The sequence below is a fragment of the Melitaea cinxia genome, chromosome 6 (assembly GCF_905220565.1).
Source record: "Melitaea cinxia chromosome 6, ilMelCinx1.1, whole genome shotgun sequence".
NCBI classification, from domain to species: domain Eukaryota; kingdom Metazoa; phylum Arthropoda; class Insecta; order Lepidoptera; family Nymphalidae; genus Melitaea; species Melitaea cinxia.
This window is the reverse complement of record NC_059399.1, coordinates 620,792-647,371: the sequence shown is the minus strand read 5'-3', so window position 1 is coordinate 647,371 and position 26,580 is coordinate 620,792. Positions and strand designations below refer to the sequence as shown.

Genomic DNA, 26,580 nt, shown 5'->3' with positions numbered 1-26,580 from the left:
TCTATATATGAGTACATATGTATTATATATTATATTTTGATTATAATTTATCAAATTTAATTATAGAAACAATGAATTGTAAGACAGGTTCACGATTCGCAATTTAATTATGTTCAATGTGACCATCAGTGTTGAGTTTGCAATAACTTTAATTGTAATACTTAAGCTTAATGTAATTAATGTTTATAAATAAATATCTACACAATACACACACGGTCGTCTGTTCCTAAAGTAAACAACTTAATGCTTGTGTTATAGGTAACAGCCGACTGGTATAGCTACATATTTTTTTCCGATAAACATACTTATAAATAATACATATATAAATATATAAATAAATATTTATATTACACCCAGACTCGGGGTGGGAATCGAACCCACAACCCTCGGAGCAGAAAGCAGGGTCACTACAAACTGCGCCAATGGGTTAGTCGTGCGCCAACGGGCATTGTAACTTGGCTATTGTAAACTTGTTTGTGGTTCCAATAATTAAAAAAAAAATAAGAACTTGCACAAAATCTGGAGTGACCTGCTTGACGTTGTCCCTCAATCTTAAAGAAGACCACAGTCATATAATACAGCCCCCACGTGTTGTTGTTATTCTGATGTTATTTCGTTGCAAAAATGTTTTGAAATGTGCTGAAAATAGTAAACATAAAACCACAACGATATTAACACCTACAATTTAACGCTATTATCGAATGTTGTTGATAAAGCTGTTATTGTGGGTGTTAACCGACTGCATGGATAACAAATAAGCGCGTGGCTTCTACAATTAACGAAGCCGATGTCTCAAATAAACCACAAGTAACTAATACGCGTTAATTGTAGCGCCAGAACTGGGTGTCAGTTAATTTAGTTCAATGGATTTATTGTTATTTAGATCATACATAATTAACCTTCGCATACTCGCGCGGAAAAGCATTACACATACACTCGCGCACGGTATCTTAGACCGACATTTGATTGTCTTTGTTATTGCAATATTATATTTTTTTAAATAATTTTAAAAAAGGAGGAGTTATCTAAAATCAAAAAGTAAAATAAATATTATTTTTCTTACCCTTAACAAGCTGTCAACGTGCATAATATATATTATAATAATAATAATAATAATAATCTTTATTTCGGGACTAGCCCATATAGTGTTAGTAACAATGTTGCTTATAATCTAATGTTAGTACAATTACATTTAAATAATTAAATAATTACATTTTAATAAATTTTGAATTAACAATAACTATAATCATATTTCTTAATAATAACAACAATTTTAAAACAACTAAAATGTGCATTCCTTTTTTTAAATATTATATTAATGTGAATTATAATTTAATTATTAATTTATTTTATTTTAATTTATTTACCATTTCATTATCACTATTAACAATTTATAATTAAGGAGTTTAATACAATGAATATATATAAGTAATACTAACTTCTTTTGAATACTTATTTGTTTATTTATAATTGTCATATTTATAAATTGGTTAATTCAGAAGGACATACTAAACTCCAAATACAAATTAGCGCAAATAAAAAATTTAAACACGAAAAATCTTCGCATTATTTGAAGTTTCTAAATTAAGTAACTAACAATGTAAACAAAAAATATTTGTATTATTATAAAAATATATGTATTCCCACAACGCCGATCGTAAAAAACTTTATACAAACAGAGCATCCAGAACAACGTCAGATCATTGTGAGGAGACGCTCATGAAGGAAACCGTTAATAGGCTAACTAACTTTCCGAAATTACACGAAAACTTTTCAAATAAAACGAGCTCAAAGGGCGCGTCTTAATGAAGACAATATTTTGAAGGGTTCTGAACTTCAGTGATTAAATCTCAATACTCATATCTCGGCGTGTCTTTGAACGGTGGAGATGTGGCGTCAATCAATTTAAATGCGTGTGGTTTAGTTGTTATTTCGTTTGTTGCTCCTTCAAGATTGGTTAAGTAAACCTAAATCATGGCAAGTTAATCTGGATATAACTTATCATATTACATAATTTAATCAATGTAATATAGTTACTAAATAAGTTATTGAATATCCGTTCATGTCTTTACATTTGGAAATAAACTATCAACATGTCCCGACTTTGAGTTTCAACCTTTTATTATCGCTTCATGAACATACCTTCTAACTTCTCCTGATATTGAATAGTATATTATAGGGTTAACTTGGTTACGAAGGTAGGTAAGGTTTACCAACTTTTGAAGAGGAAATGTTTCGTAATAATTATATGAGGCTATAAATTAGTACCAATATATTTTATGCTGTGTGGCTACGACATCAAAGGATATAGCCACCCCCTCTCTTCCCGTGGGTGTCGTAAGAGGCGACTAAGGGATAACATAATTTCACTACCACATTGGAACTTAAAAAGCCGACCAATGACGAGATAACCATCCAACTGCTGGCTTTGAAATACACAAGCCGAAGACGGGCAGCAGCGTCTTAGATGAGACAAAGTCAGCCCTGCGGTCACCAACCCGCCTGCCCAGCGTGGTGACTATGGGCAACACACATGACACAGTTGTGGAGGCCTATATCCAGCAGTGGACTGCAATAGGCTGAAATGATGATGATGTTTAAAGATGCGTTATTTATTTAGTTTAGAACGACGGAGATGACGTGGTCGTTGTGTGACAAAAGCTTATATTTTTATTTAAAAAAATATTTAAAAAATAATAATTTCCATAAAAAAAGATTATTCGTAATTACGTTGCTTAGATATTTAATTTAATAATTTTAATCGTAAAAACATCAAGTATATAGACAAAATTAAATTGAAAAACAACTTTATTCAAATAAGCACCATGAGCACTTTTGAATCGTCATTTTACAAATGAAAACTTTAAAGTGATTATTATTTTTGTAAAAGTAAAGCTAAAGCTGAGTTAGCCGATTCGGAATGTAGATTCTGCAAAGAAGAATCGGTAAGAAACTCCGCAGTTACTCTTTTGAAAATAATATACAAACTGTGTTTTAGTACAAAATTAGTAGGTAATACCTTGCATGAAATATAGTATAAGTTCGTATACAATAAAATTATCAATCTCTTTCTGGTTTGACATATTTGTCACTTCCATAATAAAATTTCGCTTTCTGCGTTCGAATTTCATTGTGAAAGCGAAATATGTTAAATATTAAATAACTCGTCGATGCTATGTCGATGTGTGGACAGGTATGCTTTATGCTTAGAATTTCTATCGTCCAAAATGTTATTAAACTATGTTAAAATGTTTTTCGAGCCGTGGCACTCCAATTAAAAGTCAAGAGCACTACACTGTGTTGAAATAAAATATAAACAGTTATATAACTATATTACTGAGTTTTATTTATATTTTGGTATGTTTCATCACTTCAGCCTATCACAGTCCATTGTTGGACACAGGCCTACACAAATTTACGCCAAAAATGGTGTGAACTCATGTGTTTTGCCATAGTCACCACGCTGGGCATGCGGGTTGGTGACCGCAGGGCTGGCTTTGTCGCAGCGAAGACGTAGCTGCCTGGGTTTTGTTTCCAAAAGACAGTTTTACTATTTTCATTTTTATTAAAGAAAGAAATATTTAATAAATCTTAAATTACAAAGCAAATAACGATTTGTCAATGTCAGCGACATTTTTGAACAATAAACCCAATGATTCCTAAAGCAACATTGATATTTTTGTCATAATCAGCCTTTTCTGGTGCTGACTTACGTTTAAACCGACTAAGCTTCGTGACTACGCGAGACTCTAAAAATAATGTATCTAACTTAGGATTAGACATCAAAAGGCATTTTAAAGAAATTTATTAACTTTGTTTTAGCTTTATTTGGTATTCATATAGTAAAAAAGTACCTGGGTGACCGAGCTTAGGTCGGTGTTTTTAGTAAATCGTGTTTTTTGGAAATCATATTTAAATACGAATTACATGTTTATAAAATATGAATATTTTTTTTATGATTTTACCGATATAATAATGAAAAAACCGAAAAACCAAGCGCTGGATGGATAACCATCCAACTGCGGCTTTGAAATACACAGACCGAAGACGGGCAGCAGCGTTTTTGGTGCGACAAAGCCAGCCCTGTGGTCACCAACCCGTCTGCCCAGCGTGGTGACTAAGGGCAAAACACATGAGTTCACGCAATTTTTGGTGCGAACTTGTAAAGACCTATGTCCAGCAATGGACTGCAATAGGCTGTAATGATAATAATCATGAATAATAAAAAATATGAATTGGTTATTTAAAAAAGACGTGTGACACTCGGGGACTGCCGCGGTAAAGCTATTGCATAGCATTTTGTATCAACTTATGCAATTATAATTATTTATTTATTTTATTTATGCAGTATTTCTTTTTCTTTGATATTAATTCAAGTTACACTTTTTGAGCGTGGTGACCGATAAGAAAACAATTTTTTTTCTTTTATTAAATAAATAAATACCTATACACCTATGTACTTTCTCATAAACAGCTGCTTATGTATTCGTCCGATTTCGGAGCAGCTCGTCTCGATTCGTGCGAGTTTCGTAGAGTCGTACAATACGTCTAATCGCACGCACACAACGCCGTGTCGAAGACTGCCGAACTAAAACGACGTTAGACGATGCACAGCCTTCAATCCACACCTCCGTGCCCGTCGGAGTGGGGAGCGTGAGGTTTTTTCGTTACGGAATTTCTGGATTCGGTCCCCGCGCTCAAGGCCCGCGATAGAAGCTATGAAATAGTTTAATAAAAAATCATGAGCTAATTAGAAAAAAAAGGAAAAAATAATTGATCTGGACTTATAGGGAACCGTGGTCCGTGAACCGTGGTCTTCTCGGTCGATTACGACCGGCCGATTTCCCACTTGAGCTATTAAACTTTATTGATAACTGCAAAATTTACCTTTGTATTCTAACAATATTGTAGCCATTTTTTCATTGCCTAAAACAGAAAAACGACATTTAAGCAAAAATTTCGTGAACCTGGTGACTTATATTACTAAAATTTTTATATGTGTTGTCAAACTTTGTAGTTATATCATTAATAAGATAAGGTTTCATTGTATCAACATGACTGTTAAGGTCTTATTCTAACAGTAAGCAATCCTACCGCTCAGATATCCTTATAAAAATTCTAAGAATATCATTTATGAAGATATTAAAAAGAAACGGACCAAGGTATATAGGTACATATAAAACTACATTTAAACCAATATTAACTTTCCATTACTGTGAAGTTATCAAATTTTTTGTACTATCTCATAAATTGTCTAAAATTAAACGTATTCTCAATGGTTTACATTCGACCGTTATTCATTGTTTAATTTCCGTATTCTGGAAATTCCTTGAGTATCATTAACGGTTACGGTCGGTAACGGATCACGGAGTTCATATTATCAGCTCCGGGAAAGTTAATAAAGAATGTTTCGCCTGTCACGTCATTAGCTTTATTCATAACTCGTTATAAATATCCATAGGATTTATTATAATCATAATAATTTATACAAAATCTAATTTTAATTAAATACCACTTAACTTTTGGTCGATCTTTTAATGTTTTGTTTAACCAAAATGTGTAGTTTGTTCACGTTCAAACAACAACGCCATCTAGCATCACGTACTGTACTAAAAGTTTGTGTTCTTCTTTATTGTAGCGGTACAGTCACTAACAGTGCCGTCAAAGTTACTAAATAGTTCTATATATTTTACAATTGAAAGAAATTATGTGTATTGAATTAACGTAACATTTATTATAACCGATTAATTAAAAATTACTCCGTCGTGCAAAAAAAATAAGAAAAAAGAAACTATTTTTGGTCTTTTACTTTCGCTAGTGGTATGAAAACTTTGAGACAGAATATTGAAATTGACCTTGAAGGAAATATGCTTATACTTGTCTAGTAAAACTTTCTTTTGGTATAAATAAATAAATAAATTTAGGTTTTCAATGAAAGATGAATGATGAATTCGCCGATATCACGTAGAATGGAAAATACTTAAAACAGGTTGATTGCTTTAAGTCAGGGGTGTCAAAATCAATTTTGCCACTTATTAAATTTTGAATATGCAGGCGGGTCAGATTCAAGCGAAAAAAACGTAGTGTGCGTATTTTAAAACTTCTGTGGAGGAATCGAGTGAAGTCATGATTCTTCTTTCTATGACAAATTGCGGTCGCGGGCCGTATATTTGACATCCCTGCTCTAAAGTGTGCGTTACTTTTGACATTTCTGCGCAAAATTATTTTCGCACCCAGTTTGACAAAGGCCTTACATTATATACACTATTGTTTTATTTACATTGCTATTCATATTTAGGTAATTATAATTTCTAAATTGCAGTTCCTTTCTTAAATACGAAGTTGAATTTCAATAATGAAGCCTTGACTTTATATATTATCTAAAAAGTAACACGTGCTTGTATCAAAAATCTATTTTTCTCCCGTCCACTTTCTCCCGTTATATTATTATACTAATGAAACAAGATGATCTCTTAACAAATTTATAAAGACGATGAAATTTGTTACAGTATTAACAGAGGAGCCGAGGTTCGCAGAGCCGATACCAAATGTGACGGTGGCGCTCGGGCGGGACGCGAGCCTGCCCTGCGTCGTCGAGCACCTCGGCACGTACAAGGTAAACTTCGAGCACTTGGCTTAAGTCTTTTACAAGTATCGTTTATCAATTACTATCTGTCCCAAATAAATGGTATGAAGTAAGTAGGTTGACCTACACACAAGGAGCCCGGGTGACGCTAGATTTTATTATATATATATATATGTATATTCTTGTCAAGAGTGAAATTTTTTAATAAACGGTAGATATTTCATAAAAGTAATGTCTGACTGTATAAATTACACGTATTAAAAAATAAAACCAGAAAATAAATACTAAATTTTTATTCATTGATTTTGTGATTTTACGTAACAGATAAAAAATTGGTGTTTTGTTCCTCTTTATTAAATCAAGCAAAAAATTACACTCGGTTCGCTTAAATCGAATATAAAAATCATCGTATCAGAAATTTCGATCTAGCGGGTACATCGTTCCATACCTTAATTGGCTAGAGCGCCGACACGGTCAGTCGGAGACGCGGTTTCGATCCCCGGTGGAGCGGTCAATTTTTGATATGATATTCAAAAATGTTTAAAAAATTACACTTACGCTTCAGCCTGTAATATCCCACTACTGGGCATAGGCCTCTTTCCCCATGTAGGAGAAGGATCAGAGCTTAATCCACCACGCTGCTCCAATGCGGGTTGACGAATATATTCCCTACTATGAGTAACGATCGCTATCGGGTGTACATGATAACAACTGGGACCGACGGCTTAACGTGCTCTCCGAGGTACGGTGGGGAGACCCACAAGGACTGCACAAACACCTAGACCACGGCAAACACCTGTATGGTCAAATACAAACGTTTGTCATATGCGGGGATCGAACCCGCAACCGCCAAGCGCAACAGGTACAATCCATGGCTATAACCTTTGCGCCAACGCGGCGTCAAAAATTACACTGTCATCTGTAAATTTCAAAGACACTGTCATCGTTTGACTTAAATAAATTGACTAACGAAAAGTCCTATAAATACGTTTTCCCTCCGTATACTCAATTTGTAACATAAATAAATATTTAATGATACAAGATGCAGTGGCATCGCATCGCAGAGACATTGCCTTAAAATTCAGGAAACGACTCTACGTGTGCATTTTGAACGAGGGAACATTCTATTGTTTATTCGTATGAAAAATAGTGTCCATATTGGTAACATAAAATGCATTATATTTTTCTATTCTTTATAATATTTTATTTTATATATAATTCATACTTCTTAATCCACTACTCCCCTTACATGGGTTTGACGAATCATCTCAATACTTCCCTACTGATGGCATTCATTGATGGCATTAATAATCGCTTAAAGATGTCTATGATAATAACTTGGCTTAAAGTACTCTTTGAAGCACAGTATTGCAATTGAGCGTACACCAAAAACAAGAAATTAGTACAAATATAATCTAATTATTATTGGATTTAGCGCTCCTTCTCCTGCATGGGGAAACAGCTCTATGCCCAGCTGTGGGATACTAGAGGCTGAAGCTATAATCTAATCTAAGTGGAAGTTGAACCCTTAACCACACGAACCACACCAGAAAATTCGTTATAATAAATCCACTTACGATATTGGTATTTCAAGTTCCAAAGTCACGAGTTCTCTAAAAAATATATACAAAGTGTACCACGATCTATCTAATCTCACTCGAGTGTTTCTAAGTTACGAGTGATCTGTGAATAGTGTATTGATAGTAAATTTATGTGGTGGGGAGATGGTAGATAGGAAGTGGGTGTTTATTGGATGTAATAAAAAACGGTGTAGGGCTGAATTTAATACAGAATTTATGTTAGGGTTCGCTTTTTTCCGCTGTAGTGTATGGTTTTTTGGTGAATTACTATGTTAAGGTGTCTTTGTGTTGTGTTTGAACGAATTTTCTAGTTTTTAGCTTTCAATATTTTTACTAAACGTAATCAAAAATCGAAATCAAAAACAGCTTTATCCAAATAAGCCCCAAGAGCACTTTCGAATCGTCATTTTACAAATTAAAACTTTAAAAATAAATAATTATTTTTGTAGAAGTAAAGCTACCACCGATTCGGAATGTAGATTCTGCAGAGAAGAATCGGCAAGAAACTCCGCAGTTACTCTTTTGAAAAATAATATATAAACTGTGTTTTAGTACAAAATTAGTAACATGTTGCATGAAATACAGCGTCACTAAGTCCACACATTTTTATCATTTATGTAATCCTGCACCGAATAATAAGCTTCATCTATTATTTTTTTTCAATAAATACTTTAAATTTATGTTGAGACAATTCCAAAATTGTTTGTGGGATTTTATTATACATGAGAATACCATGACCCAGAAAGGAGGCGTTTACTTTGCGCAGTCGGAGACTTGGAGTTACAATTTTGTTATTCCTTCTCGTGTTTACAATGCAATTGTTACTATTTATTTCAAAACATTGAATATTCTGGTGAATTGTGATTTTTTAGTAATATTCGAGAAACAATGAATATACTTCATATTTTAAAATCTACTTAAGATGCTGTAAATATAATTCTCGTATTTGAACCCTCTGTAATTTTTGACGTGATTAATTTCTTTTACGAAAAATCATACATAGAATCTTTAAAAATAAAACGAAATTCTTTTTTAAAATTTAAACTAGCTAATCCCACAAATACGGCTTTGCCATATATACCCCCCATAATCCCCATCCTCTCCTTATAACTTAGGGGTATAAAAAATAGATGTTGGCCGATTCTCAGACCCACCCGATATGCACAAAAAATGTTATAAAAATCGATCCAACGTGTCGGAGAAGTACGGTAACTAACATTTTCATATGTAAGATAAAAAACAACGGTAATTAAAATAAATAGTTCTCGAGTCGAGATTTTTTATTAATTTATTTTAACGTACGTATTTAATGAAAAACTCAAAATAAAATTTAAGATGCAATCATAAGCTCATTTGAGTTTTTACGTGCACCACCATCGTTTACAATGAAAATGTACAGAAATTATAGTTATTATTTTAATGTTACAAGCGCTCAGTATCAAAATTCTCATATTATATGACAAATTTAATAAATAATTAAATATTAACATATAATTACAATCTCATTATACCCAACAGTGAGATATTGTTTGCAAGCATATGAATAAAAAAAAATTTACTGCATTCGACGCGTTCCTGTTTCGCGTTGTAGATACTTATCTATAGTATATTTATTCAATTCCTAATATTAGTTAACACTCTCTTTAGTCATACATATTGTATATCTTGTTTCTTTTTATAAAAGAAACATTATTTCGATACAATTATTTCAAATCCAATTTTTTATCGAAACATACGTGTACGTCAGGAGTATATAAAACAACTAGCTGACCTGGCGAACTTCGTATCACCTTATTTTTTTTTTCTGAAATATAATAATAACATAATATATCAAAATAAAATATAGCCTATCTTTTAAGTTGGATCGAACTGCACATGGTGTGCGAATTTTATTATAATCGGTTAAGTGGTTTAGGAGTCCATTGAGGACAAACATTGTGACACGAGATTTATATATATTAAGATTTAAATAGACACGTTAATCACAAAAAAAAGGTCATACAGAACGTATTAATTAGACTTCTAGAACGCTAAAGTTACAGAACTTCATTCAAACTTACCGTTTTATCTAGCGGTAGGCAAAGATTTCCCCCGGGAAGCACTTGACGGCAATCGCCGGAAAATCGTCGAACTGCGTCCTCGCTAAAGTACCTACTCGCTTATTTTAAACTCACTCCACAACATTAATTATAACGTTATAATACTTTAAAAATAATGAAGAAGCCACGGTTTATTTTAAATGATTCGTTTGCTTTTTGAACTTTATTTAAGTACCTTCGAGAAATCTAAATATAATTTGCGGTAATTTTTTAATTACGTTGTGATGCATTTTCTTTTTATACGACTTCAAAAAGGAGGAGGTTTGTCGATTCGACCATATATATATATATGTGTGTGTGTGTGTGTGTGTGTGTGTGTGTGTGTGTGTGTGTGTGTGTTCGCGGATAACTTCGTCGTTTATGAACCGGTTTTGCTGATGAACCAGGATCTGGTTATGGCATCCCAGAGATATCGAAGGGAACCTTCGAAAATCGTAGTGGCGACTACTGCGCTTATTATTATTTTTTTGTTTGCTAGCTAAGGCAATTATTACTTCATAGGTGTTTACTCCAATTATCCACACCAATATGGTAATCCTAAAGACAGTTTTCTACCCTTCGGGATTATAATTAGTTACATACATTATTAATAGAGCTTTAATTAAGTATCCTCGGGTATTTAATATGCAGTGTAGTTAAAGATATATCAATAAAATATATACGTTTAGTTACATCAATCACAAAGAGATTCCATACTTAACACAGTTATTAACACAATTTAGGTATACACAATTGATGTACAAAAAAAAGACTACATCTAAGCGATTATTTTTAGATATTTTTCAATAAAATAAAATATAAAGATAGAAAAATATACTTAATTTTTATTTACATAAAATGCACACATGAGCTAAGTAAAGAAAGGCCTAACACATTAGTGCTAAAAATATCTTTACATACGTATAATAAAATTATAATCTTATATTTGTGTCCTTATGAGAGCAACAGAAGCGAAAACAATTAGTTTTAGAACTTTTGGTCATCTGTATATAAGTTCCCGAATGATGCAAAATACACAAAATATAATTAAATTCAGTTTTCGAAGTTTAGAAGTAAATCGCGGGCCAGTGCTAGTATAAGTTACAAAAACATAATTAAAAATAGCACAAAGCAATATTGTTATATAACCGGATGTTATATTACCGAAAAATGACATGCTCCAAAATTTTACCAAGTCTTCACAAATCACGTTATAACATTGTCAAAAATATTAATAGCGTCCCTTAATTATTACGTAATTAAATAATATAATCAATTATTAAAATCAGCTTTCCTTATTGCCGGCAGAGTGTAGTAGGTAAGAGTGCGGGGGAGGGATCAAACGATATTAAATTGTCATTATCAAGTTATTAAGGCCATATTTTTAAACAATAATATGCACATGTAACGCTCACATACACACACACACACACACACAACGTTAGCGATTCCCGTATATAGCATGCTTACATTTCTACAAATACTTTTGTCATTATAGTTCACCTTTCTCTCAGAATAGACAAAACGGATGATAATTTGTTATTATAATCACCTCATATATAACTACTCCTTGTTGATAACTTCTAAAACCTCTTAAGGGTGTCTGAGTTGCTTTTGCTTAAGGGTTTGTGACTGAATATATTTTATTTACTAAGTGTAATACTTTCCACTTCCACATTTATATTTGGATATAATATTTTTATAAGAATATTACAGATAATAGCACTTGTAGATATTTAAATAAAGATATTTTAATTAACAATGGTAATTTATTAGAGTTCACTACGAAATAGTGAGAAATCATGTGAAAAAACAATATAGCAGTGAGGGGAGACTGAAAATTTACAGCGCCATTAGGTGTAACAAGATATGTGTGATTATAATTTAATTAATTTATAAATTTAAACTATTAAGTATGTATATGTATGTGCCTCATAAATTTTACTGGGTGTATTGATTTTAATGATGCATTTTTTTCAATTTCCTGATTAGAAGCTGCTTGCTTGATTAGTAATTTTTAAGTAACACCCAATAAAGTTTATTTGCCGTTTACTTGTCGAATTACATTGAAGTCATTTTTTGTTTGAAAATAAGCACAAAAATGTTACAACATAATAATTACACAAACAGGCAAATCCATGTAACAAGACTTGTCAATACTAGTACAAAGGAGAAAAAGAAAATTTTAATTACACAATCGAGCTAGTGAAAACTGATTACTGTGCTTGCAAACTGCAAAGCGCACTTAGTTATGGCAATACACCTTCAAAATTAACAAGAGCCCCTAGGCCTTTGGAAAATGAGCGCGTGACGTCGCTCGTTAACCTTCGTCCGACTGCATACCAATTAAATTATTCATGAAGGCCTGTGTTGTCGTTTAGATAATAATTACAGATTCTGAGCTTATCTCTCGCGTTGTAATTCGAGGCCTGTATCATGTATTTAATTTTATACTGGATAGGGTTGAAATGATAAATAATTTAGCAACTTAATAAATATACATAAAAATTATAAAGTAGTAGACATATTTACAATTAACAGCGTAAGAAGTAAATACTTACAGACAGTGACGGTATAAATCATGTCCGCGTGCCAAGAATGCTGGCAGCATTTCCCTGTTGAATCGCTATGCCGATCCCCTGGGTAAAAATTGCACCAACCCTCTCGTCACCAGTGGAGGCAAGAAGACGAGGTGGTAAATCTTATAATAAAATTGTTATATATACAATAGTAATATATATATATAGTATTATATATATAGTAGTATATATATAATAGTAATAATTATGTTTGCTCGCAAATGAAAAAAAAAAACGACTTTAATTACATCGACAAGTAATACAACGTAAGTAGACGAAAAAAATGAACAAACGCACTAGTCCTAAGTACGATTTTCAAGGGTTTCCCTCGACTTCTCTGGGATCCCATCATCAGATCCTGGTTTCCTTATCATGGTACCACCCTTGAGATATCACCTTTCCAACAAAAAAAGAATTATCAAAATCGGTTCAAAAACGATGAAGTTATCCCGAACACACATTAAAAAAAATACATATTATACGGTCGAATTGAGTAACCTTCTCTTTTTTAAAGTCGGCTAAAAATATGTATGTATTATCTAGCAAACAAAAGGAGTATCCATATTAATACTGTCAAATTTTAATCGAAACAAAGTTTTGTAAGTTGTGATACCTTCTAAAACAGGATTTAAAGATTTGAATGATTAAAAATGTTGAACTTACTTTTTGCATTAAAAAACAAATAAAAACGAGTCCGAGAAGTATTAGTAGAACTTGTATACAAAATGAATATTTTGTACAGTGCGATAAAGACGTATTGTGAAGATCAAGCAACGATTAGCATCATTATTAGAACTCCAAACTTACAATAAATAAACTAAACAAATTACGTCAAAGAAAACCTTGTAAAATAAAATAATGCAACAACTTTTTAATGCAACAACAATGCAACAACAAATAATGCAACAACTTTTCAAAATAAAATAATGCAATACCTTTTTCGGATTTTATCGCGGTTTATTAAGTTTTTTAGATGCCCGACGTTTCGGATACTTTACAGCAACCATGGTCACGGAAGGACTGGGGTGTCAGACGTCCTAACGTTACAAAGTTATTTGAAACTACCCTATATACACCAAAAGTTAATGAGTGAAATTTGTGTAAACATTAGAAAACAATATAAAATAATGTATAAATATGTACGATTTTATTTTTGTGTTACCCACCCACACATAAGGAATTATAAACATTTTTGAATATCATATCAAAAATTGATCACATCAATAAATTAATCGCTTAAAACGAAAATAAAATCATCATATCAAGAATTTCGATCTAGCGGGTACATCGTTCCATATCTTAATTGGCTAGAGCGACGACACGGTCAGTCGGAGACGCGGGTTCGATCCCCGCTGGAACGGTCAATTTTTGATATGATATTCATAAATGTTTATATTCTATAAATGTTTATATATGGTGCATTTTTACATTTTTTGTAACTGCCTTTAAGAATAATTATATTTCAGATAGTAAAATAATAGCACTGTTAGAAATATACGTATGGTCACATTCACTCCTACCCGCAAAAAAACGAAACAAAAATTGTATGGGAATTGCAATTATATATATATATATATATATTGTTATGATATTAACATGTAATTCTTCTGGTGGTTATTTTATATTATTTAATTTAATTTTATTCAGGACAACAAACAATTGCATAATTAAAGTTGACATAGTATCTTAATTTCTTAAATAATCTTAACTTATTACACAACCAGCACCGTAATCCACATAATAATCCCTACTAATATTATAAATGTGAATGTAAGTTTGTTTGTTACGCTGTCACGCGAAAACTACTTAACCGATTATCATGAAACTTTGTACACATATTCTTGGAGTTATTAGAAGTAACATAGCATACTTTTATTAAAAAAATTCAATGCGAGCGAACCGCGGGTAAAAGCTAGTATTATATATATGGTAGCACATTATTTATGAAAATGTCAATTATAATTTAAGGGAAAAGAAAATGAAAATTAATAAAGGTAGACAATATTAAATAAATAAATATCTAGACATTTTTGTATTAAAACCTGCATGGTTTCAGATTGGATTAAGAAGATTATAGGTATACAAGTATAGCTACTACAAAAACCAAACTCATTTCCAGTTTCATTACAAAATACAATAAAACACTCTTTCATTAAGTCACTTTTAACAAAGAATAATTAAAAGAGAAATAGAAGTCAGTGTAGAAATTAACCCCTTTGTGCGGTTTTGCTCATCGAATCTAGTTGAAATATTTTAACCGCTTGTATTTCACTTTTTCACGTAAGTTCAAAAAGATCTCTAATGGATCTCTAATATACATAATAATTTCAAAAATTATTCTTTTTATATATTATTATTATTATTATATATTAATTCGGTTTAAATTTAACAAAAATTTCAAAATAATTTTTTCCCAATTTTTTTTTGACAATATAATCTAGCCTAGCATCCGGATATTGTAGCTTCCCAACAGTGAAAGAATTTTTCAAATCGGTTCAGTAGTTTCGGAGCCTATTCAATGCAAACAAACAAAACAATCAAATCTTTCCTCTTTATAATATAAGTATAGATAGATATTTTGGAGTGCGGAGGAACGTGGTCTTGAGTCCCTCATCCCCCATCGAAAAGGGAGGATCCTCCGACCAGACGGTTGTTGTGTCTGGTGGGCTACTGGCCCGATGGTTGTTGTCGGGTTCTTGCATATATACTCAATCACTCTGATAACTTTGATAGCGCGATGTAGGATACTTCAGTTTTCTCTAGTTTATATGCCACGCGATAGATGTCGCTACAGATATTTACAATTCAGAACTTCAGAACTAAATATCTTCTAGATCCTTTAGACAAAAAATACACCAGCCTTCTTGTGTGGAACCACCAGTGGAGGAAATGACGAGGAGCTAAGTCTTTTAAATTTTTAAAGTAAAACTTCTTTCCGCAAACTTGGCTTGGAGATTAAGCTGGTGAATTTGCGACGAGAGCATCACGAAAAGTGTGATCAATTTTCAAAGAAAAGTGTTTCAATTTTTTCCTCTCATTCTTTCATAGCCATTTACGTTTCTCTTTCGTATGTCTAAGACACAGTGCAGGCCTATTCGTATCGTGTGGTCTAAAGTACACTCTTTTTTTATAGCACTGCTACTCCAAGATCCAAGTGCTTAGACTGCAAACGGCACAAACAGTTAATTTTGAATAAGTGACGAATATTAATGCCGTTCAGTCGTTTAAGCTTTCTCCGCAGCGGAGCTTTAATATTAATAGAACTAGCTTTTGCTGTTTTATCATCGTCAAGGAAATGTATAACTACTTTTTTATTTGTAATCCATAACTGCTATATAAATTTTTAACGCATTGGTCATAATGTCCATCATAAAATCTCAAGTGGCTTAACGGAGGAGATTACTCAACATTAAAAAAAGACAACTGAGGTAGGGCACAGCAGGAATTTCCTGCTCAAAATATGGAGCAGCCCGACTGGGGTAGTACCTCGACCTTACAGAAGATCACAGCAAAATAATACTGTTTTCAAGCAGTATTGTGTTCCTGTTGGTGAGTAAGGTGACCAGAGCTCCTGGGGGGATCGGGGATTGGGTCGGCAACGCGCTTGCGATGCTTCTGGTGTTGCAGGCGTCTATAAGCTACGGTAATCGCTTACCATCAAGTGAGCCGTACGCTTGTTTGTTGACCTAGTGACATAAAAAAAAAAAAAAAGACAATACGGCTCACGACTCATCACATCAGCCTTTCGCAGTCTCATCAACTCATGTGTTTTGCCCATAGTCACAGCTGGGCAGGCGGGTTGGTGAGCGCGGGCTGGCTTTGTCGCACCGAAGACGCTGCTGTCCGTCTTTGTCCTGTGTATTTCAAAGCCAGCAGTTTGATGGCTATCCCGCCATCGGTCGGCGTTTTAAGTTCCAGGGTAGTAGTGGAACTGTGTTATCCCTTAGTCACCTCTTACGACACCCACGGAAAGAGAAGGGGTGGCTATATTCTCAAATGCCGTAACCACACAACGTACGGCTATACGGCTATACGGTATACGGCTACTACATAGACGAAAAATAATTCTTTCAAGTTGTCCTGTTTCCGTATCGAGTAAGATAGCCAGCCTCCGGGAGAGGATAGGGGGTGGGGTCAGCAATGCGTTAGCTAACCTTTTGTATTTTATGTTCCTAAAAACTACAGTAACCGTTGACAAGCGTTTATTTATTTCACTTAGAAATATTACGAAATAGGATTTTTTCCCAAGGGGGGGGGGGGGAATTGGGGGTAGGGTTGGTAAAGTGCTTGCAATGCTTCTGATGTTGCAGACGTCTATAAGCTACGGTAATCGCTTACCGTCAAGTGAGCAGTACGCTTGTGTGCCGACTTAGTTGCATTAATAATTGTGTTTGCTCGCAAACGAAAAAAAAATCAACTTCAATTACGTCGACAACGTAATAGACGTAGAATAATACAACGTAGGTAGACGAAAAATTAGTCAAGTAAATACGCGTTATCAAAGATTACTCAAAAATTTGTAATCAGATCTCGATGAAATTTAAATGATACAACACCACATGATAAACATCAGATTTCGATAAATTTAAAAATCATCAAAATCGGTTCACCCAGTAAAAAGTTATGCTGTATAATACAACGTAAGTCGACGAAAAAATAGTTAAGTAAAAGGGCATTATTAGATATAACTCGAAAAGTAGTTGTTAGATCTCAAATAAATTTAAATGTGACCAAATAACACGCACCTCCTTTCGATTAAATTTTTTTTTGTCGAAATCGGTCCACCCAGTCAGCAGTTCTGAAGTAAAATACATAAAAAAATACAATCGAATTGAGAACCTCTTCCTTTTTTGGAAGTCCGTTGAAAATACTATATATATATATATATATATATATATATATATATATATATATATTTGACCTTTTTCGTTTTACTATCTTAATATAAATACATAGACGCATATTTAATATCAAGTTTTATATAAAAAATATTATAATACCAAGAAAATTAACGTAAAATAAAAATTATTAAAACTCTTAACAACATCATCTCAGCTCTCGAGATGAACAAAATTTAAATGAAGCAACAAATTCTAGATATTTCTGATTAGTCCCGAGCAGTAAACCGCATCTCCAGACTCGACGCGATAACTCCGGGCGAGAATAAACTAAGTGTCAAAATTCACCCCGTAGTAATTAAACAGGCTAAGTGGCTGAGGGAGAACACACACTCATCCGCAATCGTAAGGAGAATAGCGAAAATTTTGAAGGATATACAAAGTTTTCGTAATTTAATTAACAAAGGAGGTTTTACTACGTTCCATTATCTTTTATTATTGTTTATTTTATTTTATAGTTATTCACGTGTTAAAATTTTTGTTACTTTGTATTAACTGATTGCGTTTGTCTTTGTGTGAGTGAAATAGGTGTACACAATTAGCCATACTTGTAATCTTTATCTGGAGGATGTCGTTGTATGCCATAACACAGGTTTTCCAAGTATGACAGAAGAGGCATCCTTAATTTAATTACTGGGAACTTTGTAATCACATTTAAATAAAAATGTAAATCTTTTTATTTAGATAAATTAAAACATTTTTAACTACAGCCATTTTATATTAAAACATTTCTGTACGTCAAAGTACAATGACGAGTAAAATATAATAAGAAAACTCAAAAGAGGTCACATTACATAATTGTGTATCATATCTCTCTCACAACTTTAAGCATGTTTATACTTATAAAGGTATTCAAATATAAACTATGCAGCGTCTAAGTAATGCCTGATGTGATAAATACAAGGAATATCTGTCTGTTCCTAAGGTAGGCAACTTAATGGCTGTATTTTAGATGACAACCGACTGTACTTTTTTAATACTTAGAAATGTACATATATATATATATATATATATATATATATTACACCCTTACACAAGATGGGTATCGAACCTACAACACCCGGACAAGAAAGCAAGTAACTACAAACTGCGCAAACTTGCTCTCGTCATTACTAATATCAACAGGATAAGTCAAATAAGTGCATAGTTACTTATTGGGCACTCACTGTAAATTATAATTCCTAGAAACTCACTTTTGAGTTTTGTTCCTTTTCAATACAGTACCAATATTTTTACAATATATTTCTTGGTAGATGTTATAAAATAGATAACAAGCAGATAATAAATAAACAAATCTTACATCTTAGGGTATTATCTGCCAATAATGTCTTTGAGTGCTTATTTTGTATTATCATAATTCGTTTAAGGCTCAAAGGTAAAGAAAATTATGATAAGATGGTTGTTTTATAATATCTTTATTAGGTATTAATCCCAATACAATTTCCTTAGAAATAATAAAAAAGATTTTCTTTGGAATATTCGCATTAACAGTCTGCGAGAATTATTATAATAATTACTTAGAATGTTTTTTATAGAATTATACTATTAATTGCTTTTTCATGTGATATTCACTACTTGAACAATTTTATTTGCTTTTACGACTACAATTCTAAAAGAAACAGCGTTAAAAATACTTCATAGGTTTCCTTAAAAATTGTCACTCAATAGGACGTTCAATACCTACTTAACAAGTGTCAGGAAAAAACAAAAATTATCCATTAAAATATTAATATAGGTTGATTTAAATAAAATGAAAAAAATAAATAAAAAAAAACACTTAACTTGCACAACCATTAATAGCGACAATTGCTAGCTTTCCAGAAACAAAAACGGCGTTCCACTTAATAAAGGCACGGATGCGGTATCGTTTTTAAAATTTACGCGGCATATATTATCTTCAATATACGGTAACACGGCCATATGTAATCGTTGTACTCAGACAGGCGAGAAATACACGTGCGGTCGGTAAGAGCAGTTAACCAGTTATTTATCTGTTTTTCGCTTGCCGCCAGTAAAAATTTGATCAAGTATGAAAACACGCTCGCTCGGTTTTTTGGAGCTCAATAACCGTTGCCTCTATACCATGATATTGCGTTTCTTTATTTTATTTAAAAGTATGGCGGTATTTTACATATAATACCTGTTTATTTTTACTAGGATATCGGTACTGACGTGAATTTAATATTGGAAAATAGACTGAAACAGCCGATGCTGTTACTGCGCTAAAGCTTCCTCAAGTTAAAAGATTATAACTTTCCACCAAAAAATCTTGCGGACAATTTTCCTACTTGAAGTGAGAATCATTACGTGATGATAACCAGCGCTGTAGGTGACTTCACGCGTCCTCTAAAGCACAGTTGGGAGACACATATCAATACCATAAATATTTGGACTCGTTACATTCCTGGTTCATAAAACTTTCTCAACTCTAAAGACTAGACCAGAAAGAAACATTGAAATGGAGTTTAAAAAGTCAGTTCGAAAGAACTAAATTTTCTTTTTTTTCGGAATAAATCGACCGAGGCCGACTTAACGTGGCAAAGTGTATCGCTTCCCCGCGCAGCGTCTTGCATCCGGAATTAGTAATTCATGAATTTGCCGCGGTTTTAATTATTTATTTTATTTTACGAGACCTATTATCGCGATACTGCCGCGTCGTAAATACTTAAGCAGTTATATAGTACCTCGGAATTTTAGAATAATTGCATGGGTTGTTACGTTAATTCATTTGTTTTAACGTCACTGTTGATTTGGATGAAGGGTTGTTCAGTTCCGGGGCTCCGACTTTTTGATGGTACGATATGAAACTAATTTTAAACCAACATCAAAAAAAAAAGGATGTAGTTCTCATTTCGACTGTATTTTTTATATGTGTTAACTTATAAATTTTTGTAACAATTTTGATCATTCTTTTTTTTCTAGTCTAGTTAGTGCTTGTCGTGTGGTGCCATTTCAATTTGAGCGAGATTTTATATGTAATTTATGAATTATACTTAATAATTACTATATTTTATATTGAAAAAACATTTACTGTAAATATGTTTTTCAAAAAACATTGGCTATCAAAATTCATTGTTGAGTTTATGATGTAAAGGCTGTATATTTTTTTGTATGGTATATGAACGGTATATCAATTAATAGCTCAATACCGTTTACATACACTCAATAAACTGCTACAGACTGCTTTTATACTCCAAACTTCATATGACAAACAATATAATATCATGATATATTTTTAACTCCAAAGTGGCACATGTTTTGTCCATCGAAACAATTAAAAACTCAAACAAAAAAGATACACGAAACAACATTTTACCCAACATTCGAAATTACAAAAGAGCATCGTTGCAAATATATTTAGTAAACGGAGAAAATAAACATGAGTACACACGGAGACGTAGGCGCTGGTCGTGCGACCCTAATCAAATGTACTTTATTCTTCGCACAATCGATTGAATAGTTCAAGTACTGTGTACCTTTTTGATAATAAACGTTTTATGAATTTACTTTGAACATCAAAAAGGAATTTCCTTAGAATATTTTTAAATATGTTATCACTAGATATTCCTAATGTTTTTATTATTTTTTAATTGACATCTATAAGATTGTTTTCATTTGCCGTCATCTGCTTACTAGCGTGCACTTTAGTAGTCTTGACTTTTATAAACAAGTATACAAAATATTATAGTTTTCTAACTTTTTTTTTTATCAAGCTATTGACAATTCATTCTAAGAGCAGTGTAATAAGCAAGTGAAATAACATGTCAAAGGACCCTAATGTTTTATTAAATTTAGGCAACAATAAAGAATACCTACACTTGACAATGCCTAATAGAGAAAATAAGTAATCATAGTCTCCAAAAAATAGTTTGATATAAAAGCTAATATAATCATTTTACCCAGGTCAAGTACTAATTTATAGGGCAGTTTATAAAATTATTTTAATCAACTAGCTGACCCCGCAAACGTTGTTTTGCCATATATCTTATTAACCTCCTTAATCCCCCCCTACAACTTAGGGGTATGAAAAATAGATGTTGTTCGATTCTTAGAACTACCCGATATGTACACGAAATTTCATGAGAATCGGTCAAGCCGTTTCAGAGTATTTTAACTACAAACACCGCGGCACGAGAATTTTATATATTAGATATGATAAATGACATTTCGGACATTTATATAAACACAGTGATTTGGTTTTCAAATTCACCTCATATCGCTGTTCCATTAGTTGAGGCCCTTTTTATTTTCTATTACGTCATTGATTTGCAGTATTAAGGAAATTATTTGAATACAACCTACAGAGATAGTCTAAAGGTAATAGACCAAATTTTTTAAAGCTGTTCAGACAATTTTTTTTTTTTTTTTTTTTGAATAAGAACAAATTATTTTAACCAATAAAATGATAAATTTAATGCTTTATTGCTGAAGTTTTTGTAACAAAAGTTTTTGTATTCATACGGTTGAAAACATAACAATTGTACGCATAAACAGTTCGTAACTTCGAGAGCAAAGTTCGGGTAATACGCGAGATAACGCGTGGTTTACTTGAAATTGCCGTTAAGTATGTGGTGGGGAGAGTTAGGGGGGTAAAGAGGCTTAGTGGCTTTGAGAGAGACAAGTTGCGAGTTGCGATTCTTTCTGTTTGTTTTGTATATTTGCTAGCTGATTAAATGATTTATTCTGAGAGACTTTGATAATATTATTAGAGTTACTATATAAATATGTTTATGTAAAGATTTTTTAAATTCGTTACGTTAAATAGATTTATCCATCATCTGAATTAAAAGTAAATTAAAATTATTTATTTATTGTGCTTAAAGTAGTAAACGTGATTTAGAAGCCTTGTGTCCCTGACAGCCTAAAAAACCTGTAATATTGGTTACAGTGTATTTGATCTTATAAATAAGACTTTTTATAAATAAGACTTATAAATAAGACTTTTTATAAACATATCAAAAATATTTAAAATGAGATAAAGCATTAGCTACGGAACCAATAGCGAGATTAAACCTTAAACCGGCAGCAACACTTGTCTTCCGAATGCACCATTTCCAATATTTGTATGCAGCGTGCTTAAGTTGTTGAGCGTAAAGCAATTACAGTACATGCCCGAGGGTAGCTTTACATAAGTCCCACGTTGGGCGCCAATGCTAACTGTGGATGTTTAATGTACAAGTGTGCGGTATTAAAACAAAGGTTAGGTCAGTTTTTAAACGGCAGTAAAGCTTAATGAATAATTTGAAAAAAAATCTTTAAATAACTTTTTGGTACAATTATTGATTTGAAATTTTATTGTAGTTATTTGAATAATTTTAATTATAAACCTTTTTCATAACCTCAATACTTCAAGTATATCTTTTTAAAGTACAAAATTTTTGGCATGCAATAAATCCATTAACTATGTTTAGAAAATCTCTTGGAGACACTTTCTTGCATAAGTATGTTGTTTACACAACCATTTTTTTGAGTAATGTTTGGGTACCGATCACCCAATAATTTGTCTTTAATATAAATGTAATGTTAAGAACCGCTCTGGTGTAGTGGTGTGAGTAGTCGCCTAAAATACCGACGGTTTTTGGGGATTGATTGCCGCTCAGGTTGGATCTTTGTATTAGTACAGTTATTTATTTCCGGTTTGAAAGTCCATGTCTTCTCTTCACCGTGCCTCGCAGAACACATTAAACCGTCGATCCCGGTGGTTATCACAAATACCTGATAATGATCGTTACTCATAGTAGAGATCATATCCGCCAACCTGCAGTGAACAGCGTGGTGTATTAAGTCTTAATCCCTCTCCTACATGGAGAAAGTATGCCCAACAGTGGGATATCACAGCTTGAATGCATGAGTGTAATGTTATAACATCAAGCCATTTTTTCTTACAAAACTGAAATGCCGTGTATTAATTAATACATAATTCACATATAAGATAATAATGGAGAAAAATTTCCACTGAGAACTTTGTTTATACTACAGAAAGCAGAAGGAAATAAATAATGGAAATAATGTTTATTGTCAAGATGCTAACGTCAATACATCTTGTTCCTGCAAAGACGATATCTATTTACGCGAACGTATTTCACGACTGCGATGTTGATTAATGGACTAAACATTTAGCTTACTTTTTTGGTAATGTTTTCCAATTAACTAACTCATTTGAAAATGAAACGACACAATTGTAAACGGATGAATGCTTTTAAACTTCCTTTAATTTGTTTCATCGTGGACTAACGTTACCATTTGTAAGGATGGTTAAACAAATAAAAATTTAGATGCAAGAGAACAGATTGAGTGTATAAATGGTAGTATATTAAGTCTCAATATTCACAAAGGTCCAGGTGATACTAATGGCTATGTAACCGAGGGAGTGAGGCCATTAATAGCGAGGAGTTCCTGATGTCATAATTCATCGGTCGCAGATTTGGTTGGTATTAAACTTCGGTCACCTTTGCTCTATTAACTTGGAGCGTACTGATTCAAACAGATTCCTCTGTAATAGTTAATATTTGACGTAGAACTAAATAGTTTGTTTTATATTATCATAGTATGAAATAACGGGCAATTCTTGATATCAAGTTTATTTAAAGGCTTGGTATCGTTTGTACTGACAATACTATTTAAATTTATATCAAACAAACAAATACCTTGTCGTATTTAAATTTTGACAAAGTTTACACTGTGTACCAAATTTTTGTATTTATTTTGTAAATAAAAATTTTTGCAGTTTTAATCAACCCTTTGTTACCTGCAAAAAGAAATAGCAAATTTATTAGTAACTCCATCCGCTTCAAGTTCGTCTCAAATCCCTGAAGCGGAAGTATCTACTTCAACAATGCGATCGATCTGTTCTGGTTACACATCCACGGATACTACTATATTTGAAAGTAGACACGGAGTCAAGTTGAGAACTCTCATAAAATATGCAACCTATTGACTAGTGCGCAGTGCGGCACGATACGGCCCGCGTCTGCGGTCTCCTCGGGTAAATTTAACGCGACTCCGACTCCGTCAAAGTAAACAACGATGCGTGCTCGGTTGAGTTTCAGCTAGTTTTCCAGCTTAATGTACATTTGTTTGTGTTTCGGTTTCGAGATTTTGAAATCCGGTAATGTTAGCTTTTGCGTTTCAATTTATATCAGCGAAGTTCGTATCTATTGTTTGATTGTGTTTGTTTTAGATTTAGGATGATTAAGGGCGTCTGATTTGATATTTATTACGACCTCGTCTTTGCTATATAAATTGGATTATCACTATTGGATATGTAAATTTAATTGTATAATGACAAAGATAGCTATCGGCGTAATTGGAGGTACAGCGTATAATTGAATATAAAATCTGAAACGGTATGTGGAACACATTATGGGTCGACATAGTATGTGGTTGGAATTCAATTTCCTATCGAGTTCTGAACTAAATTTACTGTAGCTTGGTTCATTCCCCTTCAATAACTCGAGTTCAATGATATAAGTAATATGTTAATGCTAATGTTCTTTTGAGCGAAATGTGAATTGTTTCGATGCACGTACTGCGTATCATATTTCATCATTGCAACTCGGTATGAAATTATGGAAACGCTATGAATGATTACATTACACAAAAGGCTATTGTTTTCATTTATAATTACTGTTGAAAACATTTAATTGTGAACGAATAATATTATAGCTTTAATTAAATACCTTTAAATATACCATTTAATTTTTACTTTCCAATAATTATTTATAAAATTAACTGACGTAAGCCAAAGATAAATATTATTAGTTAAGTTATTATAAGACTCAAGAGTAGAAGATTAAATTTTTTAAATAAATGTAATGCTTAAAAAGTTTCAATTATATATTTGTATATATTTAAAAATATTTGACATCAGAGATAAAACACGAAACCATGAATCATAAAATCTTGGAACTTTTAAGTGGATTTTTGTAGTATAAATATTTCTAATGATTAACTCTCTAGATCAAACACAACACATCGTAGCGTTACTTATGGTATGAAAACTCTAACTCTAATCCCTCCACGAGTTATGATCACTTTACTCACCACAGGAACACAACATTGCTTGGAAGCAGTAATATTTAGCTGTTGTCTTCTTAAAGTCGAGGTACTTCCCCAGTCACAATGCTTCAATTTTGAGCAGGTTATCTCCCACCGTGCCTTAGCTCACTTAAAAGTATTTAATTGGTTTCATTGTCAACAGGTTGCCTGGATACACATAGATAGACAGATGATCCTGACGATACATCGTCACGTGATCACCCGCCTCGCTCGGTTTAGCGTGTCTCACGACAATGCCATGACCTGGCTCCTCCACGTCAGTCAAGTCCAGCAAGAGGACCGCGGATATTACATGTGCCAAGTCAACACCAATCCAATGATAAGCCAAGTTGGATATTTGCAAGTTGTTGGTAAGCTTAGTATTGTCTTATTAAGATTAATTATTTATATATGTTTTATTTCACACGTTTAACGTTTTATTTATATTACAATTTTAAATACCTAATTACTAAAAAAAAAATCCCCTCGAAATATCATCATTACAGCCTATACAGTCCACTGCTGGACATAGGCCTCCACAAGTTAACGCCAAAAATAACGTGAACTCGTGTGTTTTGCCCATAGTCACCATGCTGGGAAGGCGGGTTGGTGACCGCAGTACTTACTGGCTTTGTCGCACCGAAGACGCCTAGGAATATGTTCAAATCTATATATGTTCTCGTGAATGTTGTTAAATGAATGTTTTTCTACATGTCCTTTATATAATTAATTGTTAACTTTGCATTTTCATGTCGTAATCTTCAGCAAAGTATTGTGAGTTGGTACGACCAAAAAAAGAAGACATGTGTCTGTCGTGAGCGG

At 32.7% G+C, this 26,580-nt stretch overlaps 1 protein-coding gene across 1 annotated transcript in view; it reads left to right on the top strand.

Annotated features, from left to right (window-relative positions):
* LOC123654464 (lachesin-like) overlaps positions 1-26,580 on the top strand; it is a 160,492-nt gene that overhangs the window by 105,910 nt on the left and 28,002 nt on the right. The window contains exons 4-5 of the mRNA XM_045590364.1: positions 6,510-6,616; positions 25,922-26,129. Coding sequence (XP_045446320.1) covers positions 6,510-6,616; positions 25,922-26,129 — 315 coding nt within the window. The remainder of the gene's footprint in view (positions 1-6,509; positions 6,617-25,921; positions 26,130-26,580) is intronic.